Raw genomic sequence first — 9,072 nt, forward strand, 5'->3', positions numbered from 1 at the left:
AAATATATCACCATAAACCCATACTCCACAAAATTCCCAGAACTGCAGTTCTATATATATTAGGTACTTGAAATGTTAAAAATACATAAGCATCCTATAATGTAGACATTTACTATAAGACAGATTCATTAATGGCATCAAGATGCTTCCAACTGGTGGTCAAAGAGAATAACAGTAATTATCAAAATAATTACCATGGTGGATGATTCCATTTTCAAATAATACTTGTCCTAAGTGTACACCTTCCTCAGGCCTGTGAATCTCTCCAATTTCCAAGAGCCATGACACAAATTCACTACAACAGAAATCCAGTGAAATAGTTAAAAGAGTTTTCCCACCCCTGCCTCCCCAAGATGTCTATTTCTGTCATGCTTTCATCAAGCAGTCTTGGAAGGAGCCTCAGATATAAAGAAATATTTGCAGTGCATTTAAGCTTGCATTTTTTCCACATATGCAAAGCCCCAAATTATTTAAATTTTTCTCTATCCTAGAAAACCCATGTCCATTCATTCATGCTTACCTAAACCCTATATATAATACCTATTCAACTTACTGAGACCTCTAATAAATACAAGAGGGAAATTTTTAGAGTAGTTTTAACTGTAAAGAGAATGCAACAAGATCCTAAAGATAGCAAACAGACAAAATAAACAGAATAATAATGACTTAATATAAGAGATAGACTGGAATATGGCTTTCCAGGCACAGAAAACCAGTGTGTTTGAACTCTAAGAAGGCAAACCTAAAAAAACTGCACACTCCATATGGTAGATGGAATTCTAAACGTGTTCTCTTACCCCACTATCAAGAATCCCATCCCTTGGTTTTGTAACCAAATCCTAATCTAGGTAGTGGTATGAATGGATTTTGTATACGAAACTAAAATTCCAAGTCAGTTGACCTCAAAATATGTAAGTTATTCAAGTGAGCTTGACCCAGTCAGTTGAGCACTTTGAAGCAGAGAGTTTTCTCAGGCTGGTGGCACAAGAGTAAGAGAAAAATTAAAAGCACAAGAAAGATTCAGTGAGCCACTGCTCCCTTTGAAGATAGAAGGGCCATGTACCAAGGAACACAGGCAGATTCTGAGAGTGGTCCTGGCCAACAGCCAGCACAGAAGTAAGACTTACTCTTACAATCATGGGAGATTGAATTCTATCAACAACCCGAATGTGCTTGCAAGTGAATTTTTCCTCAGACCCTTAAGATAAGGTCCAGCCGCAGCTCAGCCCTTGATTTTGGCCTTGATTTTGACCTTGTGAGACCCTAAGCAGACAGCCCAGCATTGCTCACCTCAACTTCTTTCTGACGTATAGAATTATCAGCTAATGAATAGGTGATGTTTCAAGGCCCTAGGTGTGTTGTTATTTATTCTGCAGCAATATAAAATTAGTACACACCAATAGTTTTACTATACTGTTTTCAAATTTTGAAGTTATTTAGTGGGGCACATGGGTGGCTCAATTGGTTGTTTTTGGCTCAGGTCATGATCTCGGGGTCCTGGGATCAGTCACACCTCCAGCTCTCTGCTCGGCAGGGAGTCTGCTTCTCCCTATCCGTCTGCCCCTCCCGATGCTTGTGCTCTCTCTCTCTCTCCACTCAGATAATAAAGAAAACCTTCAAAAATAAATAAATAAATAAATAAATAAGGTTTTTAATAAATTCATTCTTGTATTTAAATGTCATCTGGGGGTGGGGGTGGAGGGACCTTAGTCGCTTAAGCATCTGCCTTTGGCTCAGGTCATGTTCCTAGAGTCTGGGAATCGAGCCCCACATTGGGTTCCCGGCTCATTGGGACATCTGTTTCTCCCTTTGACCCTCCTGCCTGTTGTGCTCTCTCTCTCTGATTCTCCCTCTCTCTCAAATAAATATATAAAATCTTTAAGAAAGAATAAACTGTCATCCAAAAGGAATATTCCAGCACAAAACCACCCATCAGAACTGTCTACCACATCCATCTGCTGTGGCTGTGAAAGGCCAAGGAGGATGAACAAACCACATCTTTTACCATGTTGGGGTGGGGAGAGGAGCCCCACATCACAGATAAGTAGGATGATATTTTATAACAACAGGAGAGCACCAGCTTGGTACTGTTTTTTTTGGCCATGTGGTATCAGTAAGAGAACACTAAATAAAGAAACATTTTACAACAAAATATTTTATTGTGCTCATGTTATAAAAATATAACATTTGAAACTTTTACATAAAGTAATGGATACATTTTAGAATGGTTTCAACTTTGCATAGAGGTCAGAGAAGCCAAGCTATAGAAGGTGTCAGGAAATTACTTTTCCATTTATTTCAAAACCAAAAGTGACACCTATGGCTAAAGTCAAATAGCTGAGGGGTATGGAATTCTAAAAATGGATATCTAGTCTAAAAACTACATTTTAAGGCAGAAGAAGTTGTTAAAGCCATCCAAAAGAATGAAAATTAAAAAAAGAAGTAAAACTTCAGTTTTTTCTTCAATAGCACAAAAATAATACCAACTCCAGGGATGCCTGGGTAGCTTAGTCAGTTAAGCATCTGCCTTTGGCTCAGGACATGTTCTCAGGGTCCTGGGATCAAGCACCAAGTTGGGCTCTGCACTCAGCATGGAATCTGCTTGTCCCTTTCCCTCTGCTCCTCCTCTCTCTCTCTCTTTCTCTCTCTCTCTCTCAAATAAATAAGTAAAATCTTGGAGAAAAAAAAAGTGTATCAACTCCAAAGTGCTGTCACAGGATTAAATGAGCTGATGAATGTCAGGAGCTCAGCACAGTGTCTGGCAGATTTTGAGCACTTATGAAACGTCAGTGGTTGACAAATGGGTTGAGCTGGTTGGTATGTAGTGAAAGCATCATTCTCTGTTCTGATGTCAGCAGATTCCTGAATATGCCAAATTAAAATGAGGAAAAGAACACACTGTAAGTATTGCTATTAATTAGGAGCAGAGGGGAAGGAAAGAGAAGGGGTAAGAAAGGAAGTGAATGGGTGGCTTTATCATGGGACCTACAGAAATCACAAGATCCCATTAACACTCTGCAAAAGGATCCTGATCCAGTCAAAAACAATCTCAAACTTGGTCTATAATTAGTAACTAGTAACTAAGCTAGTGTGCTGTTTTGGAAAAAGCCACAATGAACACAACTAAAATTTACCGAGTCTCTCCTGTGTATCAGGCACTGTGGAGAACACTCACATATCATTGTAACTAACTAGCACTTTGGCCATGTAAGATCGTGTTAACTCTTTTTTTTTAATTATTTTTATTAACATATAATGTATTATTTGCCCCAGGGGTACAGGTCTGTGAATCATCAGGCTTACACATTTCACAGCACTCATCATAGCACAAAACCCTCCCCAATGTCCATCGGCCAGCCACCCTCTCCACACTCCACCCCCATGTTAACTCTTTAGTTAACAAGACTCCTGCTCCTTTAAATTAGGAAAACTTGACCCTGGGTCAGCCTTGGAGCTCTGTTTCCCTGGAACCTGATGGAGGCAGGGCGTCTGCTGTGTTACCATGCAGCACTGCTCATGGCCAAAATCACTCCTGAAGGCTAAATGGAATATGAATACATTCTTGGTGAGAAGCTATAGCTTGAAGTGACTCCTATAAACACGCATGTCCCTCTGAGAACCCTGGAAGTTATGCCCCAGAGGTGGTTCTAAGAAATTGGGTCTTCTTTGCAACATGGGGTTTCTAAGCCACGGTGGGCTCCCCTCCACTCTTTCTCTCCCACAAGAGCTGTCGGCTGGGGGCCTACCAAGAGCAGCAACTTGCTGGCAGCCAAGTGCTCTGCTGTGAGGACCGCAGCCCCTGAAGGAGGGCCCCATGCTGCCCTGCAGGCCAGGGTTTCCTGGCTTATATTCTTCTAACTGGGTTGGGAGCTGGTGTGGCCTATGGTTATTTTATGGTATCTGCATAACTTATCGAGAAGACATTCTGGCAGGCATTACAGGTAAGCACTAAAATCATCTTCATGTTTAGAGAGGAAAAAGACATTTAAACTTCCCACATTGCTCAACAACTTCCCACATTGCTCAACGAGCCAGAGATAGGACCGAGATTTGCATGGAGACAGTCTGACTGCAAAGTGTGGGCTTTGAACTACCACTCCAGTCTCCTTCTACAGAGTTGACATTGGCATTCACTGGTCGTATGAAGGCAGGCATGGTAAACTCCGTGACTGCTGGTTTCTGAATCTTTAAAAAATATAAAGATTATAAATGCAAAGTATGCATCTGAGGATTAGAAATATATGGAAACAGCCAGCACGGGGCATGGCTTAAGGCAGCTGCCCTTCCCGTTGGTCCTGCACGCTTCACCCAGCAAGGACTTCCACGTGCAGCTGCCCGCAGACCCCAGAGGACTGACAGTGGGTCTGTGCTCAAAACCCAGGCAACCTCTCCGCCTGTTGCTCTGTGCCAGTCCCCTTGCAGGACACTCTTTTTCAGATTCCTCATCGATGGTCCTTCAACCTGAGCCCAGGTGTCAAAGTACTGATTAATCTCGGGTTTAGACTCTGTGTCTTACATTCTTTGGTTCTCTGACTTGTAGGCCCTGTACTCACATCCTTGCTAGACTTCGTCCCTCTTCAGTGAACCTTCTGCCTGCCAGCGCCACCTGACCCCAGTGTCTGCTTCGCCCTCAGAACACCATACATCTGAAACTGTTGACGTCAGGGATGGACGGATAGATGTCTAAAATTTTATATGATTTTGGGCTCTAGGTCCATTCCTTCACCTCACTATCATCCAGGAAATGTTGACAGTAAAAAGATATTCAAAAATGCCCAGAGGAATATTTTTTTTAAAGAAAAACAAATCATTGAAGGAAGGGTAGTTGATACATGACTTAGTGAAAATATGAAAGAAATCCATGCACCCAAACTATGGACCTTACCTTCCAAGGAAGCATTTAGGGAGTGTGGTCAGTTTTCTTTTTCTGTCTTTGGTCAGATTCCTTTGTTCGCACATCATCTTATAGAGTTTCTCACCCCGTTCTGAGATCATTAACCAGGTGTCTTGCTCCGTTCCTAATTTTAAGCCTATCGAAAAGGAAACCAAGGACGGGTAACTGAAAAAGTCTCCTCACTCACTCTTGCCTGCATGAAACCAAAATTTATTGCACATCAAGCATGGGCAAGGGGTTGCAGGTATAGAGTTCTCTACCACAGGGCACCTGGGTAGCTCAGTAGGTTAAGTGCCTGCCTTCGGCTCAGGTCATGGTCTCAGGGTCCTGGGATGGAGTCCTGAATCGAGCTCCCTGCTTAGCAGGGAGTCTGCTTCTCTCTCTCCCGCTGCCCCTGCCCATGTGCATTAGTTCTCTCTCTCTCTCTTTCTCACATAAATAAATAAAACCTTTAAAAAAATACCTGAATTTGGAGCATAGGGGAAGGAAAAAAAAGGGGTCAAAAGGAAGTTAATGGGTGGCTTCATCATGGGACCTACATAAATCACAAGATTTCTGTCATTTTTATTTTCAGTCTTCTAACTACAAAATTTTTTACTAGAATTTTTATTTTTTACAATGGAGGAGGAATTACCATTTGTCAGTAACAGAATATTTTTTATTAAAAATAGAACTTGTTAACATAAAAAAATTAATAGAACATGCTTATTTGCTTACTTTGCTTTCTTCCTTTTTCCCTTCCTTCTTTTCCTCCTTCCTTTTTCACTTCAGATTTATCTATATGCATAGCTATTCTGAAAAAATAAATAAAGGTTCAACTTGATGAAACATTTATTTTACCTTTGAAATTATTTGCTATGCTATTTGAATTGATTGCTAGATTCAACAAAACTTAAAGAATCAGCTATGTATTCATAATCTTTGTTTTAAATTTTTCTAACAGGCTCTCCATCCCAGATCAATCAAAGGAGTTAAGTATTTGAAATGCTGTGGAATATCTCAAACAAATGTGTACTATGAATATTTTAATAGAAGTAGAAGCTTTGCATGTTCTTCAAGGGAAAATTTCTGAAGGTGGAAGAAAGGGTTCTTGAAATTGTGTCCTGAAATTTCATCAGCAATGAGATATTTTGCTCCTAAATCTCTGGGAAAAAGGAATAAACACTGCTTTTTGTCTTATCAGTTACTTGGTGAAGAAATTCGTAGTAACACAAGCATTTCTATTTCCTAGCTGAATTCCAGAAATGTGCTTAATTGCAGATAAACTTCACATAACTGAATATTGCCAGATCAAATACCTTTTGCAAATCTTGCTAAAAACGTGAAGCAATTTTGAGCCAGTCCTCCTCATATGAACACACTCCTTATTGGGCTGCATTATATTCAATGGCATTGTAACAATTTTAAAATGGTAATGTATATCCAGAGTGCTTTATTCTATAATTAGGATACTAACATATTTGGTCTAGAAATTTTCAATGTACTGTTAAAGATATAACTGTTGAAGGCCCTACAGCACTGCATTGTACTACTGAAGTGTGTCTCTTACAGGAAAACTCCATAATGATGTTTTCAAAGTAGGAAGAATAAGGTGTAAAGAAAACTGAACAAATTTTAAAGCAAATGAAATTATTTGTGTAGACTGAACGTTTGCATGCCTCCCAGGTTCGTATGTTGAAACCTAACACTCAACGCGATGGTATTAAGACATTAAGGCATGTGGGAGGTGATTAGGTCCTGAGGCTAGAGTCCTCATGAATGGGATTGGGATTAATGGTCTTATAAATAAGACACAGAGAGATCTCTTGCCCCTCTACCATATGAGGACACAGTGAGAAAATGGCCATCTATGAACCGGGAAATTGCTGTCACAAGACACTGAATCTGGGACTCCTGGCCTCCAGAAGAGTGAGCTACAAATTTCTGTCGTTTATAAGCCAACCAGTCTGTGGTATTTTGTTATAGTGGCCTCGACAGACTAAAATACTATTTAAAAGACACTGCTGGCCACAATATATTATTTTACTAACTATTCAACATTTTTCTTTTCTTTTAGTAATAATATTAGAAGTATTCAAAATATATTTTAGGGGTGCTTGGGTGGCTCAGTCAGTTAAGCATCTGCCTTTGGCTCAGGTCATGATCCCAGAGTCCTGGGATTGAGTCCCGCCTCAGGCTCCCTGCTCAGTGGGAAGCCTGCTTCTCCCTCTCCCTCTGCCTGCTGTTCCTGCTGCTTGTGCTCTCTCTCTCTTTTGCTGTGTTAAATAAATAAAATCTTTTATAAAAGTATTTTAGGGTGCCTGGGTGGCTCAGCTGGTTGAGTGTCTGCCTGCAGCTCAGGTCACGATCCTGAAGTCCCAGGATCAAGTCCCGCATCAGGCTCCCTGCTCAGCAAGGGGTCTGCTTCTCCCTCTTACCTTCCCCCTCTCATGCTCACTCCCTCTCATTCTCTCGCTCTAAAAAAAAAAAGTATTTTATCATGAGTCTTACATCACATGGGAAATCTAAATGAACATCATATGCCTTTTTCCTTTCTCGTAACTTCTGCCCATTATCTGCTTTCTTGCTAAGTTAGAATCTTCAAAAAGTATAATAGTGCCCAATTCATAAACCCACCTTTTCACTGTTCTCTTTCAAAATAGCTTCAAACCATTCATGTTTCTCCTCAGATGTTTTTGCCATACACATAAACCATTTATTTTTCACTATGTTATATATCTTCCATCCATTGACAACAATGTGTCCACTGCTATGGAAGTCAGCTGGAAATTAATGTGTAAAGTTGTAATATTATAGAACAACAAATATAATATAATATACATCAATATAACCATTCAATTCATAACAGTTCCAGGATCACTGAATTCTTTAAAGTATCTTTGCTTTATATGTGTAAATGAAGAATATAAAAACCAAAAAATTATGTGTTTATATATTAAATGCAGTCAGTACTCAGGAATGGAACATTCTAACTCATATATTATATTACATGAAATTGAACATCTGAACTAATTAACATTCCTTTCATCTATGTTCAAAAATGTTAAAGACCCTAGAGTAATAAAAGAAGAACTTTTAAAAGAATTTTCATCTCATTATAAAGGGAAAAACTGATTCACATGTTACTCTTTAAAAGCTAAATTCTTCTAACCCAAGAAAAACCTACAGAGATATCTTCATGCTTTTTCCTCAAGTTTCTAAAATGTAGGTTGAAAATATTGGATACTGCCTCTATGATAAACAGAGCTTCAGATCAGATCTCCTAAGAGATCCTTTGTTGCTTTCATTTCTTTTCCTGGTGCTAGATGTCTTTCATTTTAAAGTGAGCTTACTCCAGCTATGGAAAGTTTATGATATCGTCATTTGTACCTTTGAACACTGAAGTTATTTTTAAAAAGTCACTAAGAGATTTGTTCTTTTATTATTCAGTTGCAACAAATCTGTGTAATGATCAGAATTTAAAATGTACAATTCTTTTCCTTCTGTAAATATGTATTATTGTTAGAAATAAAGAATGGCAGGACCATTGCTTTCATTAAAAAAAAAAAGAATTTTCATCTCAATAATCAAATATCCAAAGTGTCACATTCATTTTGTCTTTTTAATATTCCTTTGAAATATTATTCTAGGTTTCAAAAGCAAACAATACCACCACAGGACAATTCTCAGCTGTTTAATGAACCCTACAATAAGAATCAGAACAAATGAAGGGAATATACCAAGAGTACATTTACCTAACCTTCAATAAATGGAAAGATACAAATGCCAATCCATTATCATTGCTCACAGTTGAAAAATACACACTCTGTAAAACCACATCATTCCATATAACTGGCATGAATAGAAACAAACAAAAAAAATTTTGAGTATGAATTCACATTGTCTTTTACTAGGTCTCACCATAATTTTGGCTACACTGTCATGCTGGATTTGAAAATGTCAACAGGAAACCCTCTATGGTAGTTTTCTGTCTAATAGCAACAACAGGTAGAGAATAGTGATGTTACTTGTATCCAGTCTTTACTGGCATGACAGCCTGCAAAGCAAAGATCCAGAACGAAAAAACATATGACAAAGACCCGAGTCAGCACCTGCACCAATTTAAAGTGACAATTTTCATTCATCTCCTGGAGAGTCACTAAACAGTAATGGTGGGTAGACAGGAGGTGAGCCACAAA

General features: G+C 39.0%; 1 protein-coding gene across 1 annotated transcript in view; it reads right to left on the bottom strand.

Annotated features, from left to right (window-relative positions):
* LOC111156795 (phosphatidylinositol-3,4,5-trisphosphate dependent Rac exchange factor 2) overlaps window positions 1-9,072 on the bottom strand; it is a 186,274-nt gene that overhangs the window by 173,717 nt on the left and 3,485 nt on the right. Inside the window, 1 exon segment of the mRNA XM_022517855.1 lies at window positions 4,886-5,030. Within this exon segment, the coding sequence (XP_022373563.1) occupies window positions 4,886-5,030 (145 nt within the window).

The sequence above is a fragment of the Enhydra lutris genome, unplaced genomic scaffold (assembly GCF_002288905.1).
Source record: "Enhydra lutris kenyoni isolate GAN:26980312 unplaced genomic scaffold, ASM228890v2 scaffoldscaffold49, whole genome shotgun sequence".
Lineage (NCBI taxonomy): Eukaryota > Metazoa > Chordata > Mammalia > Carnivora > Mustelidae > Enhydra > Enhydra lutris.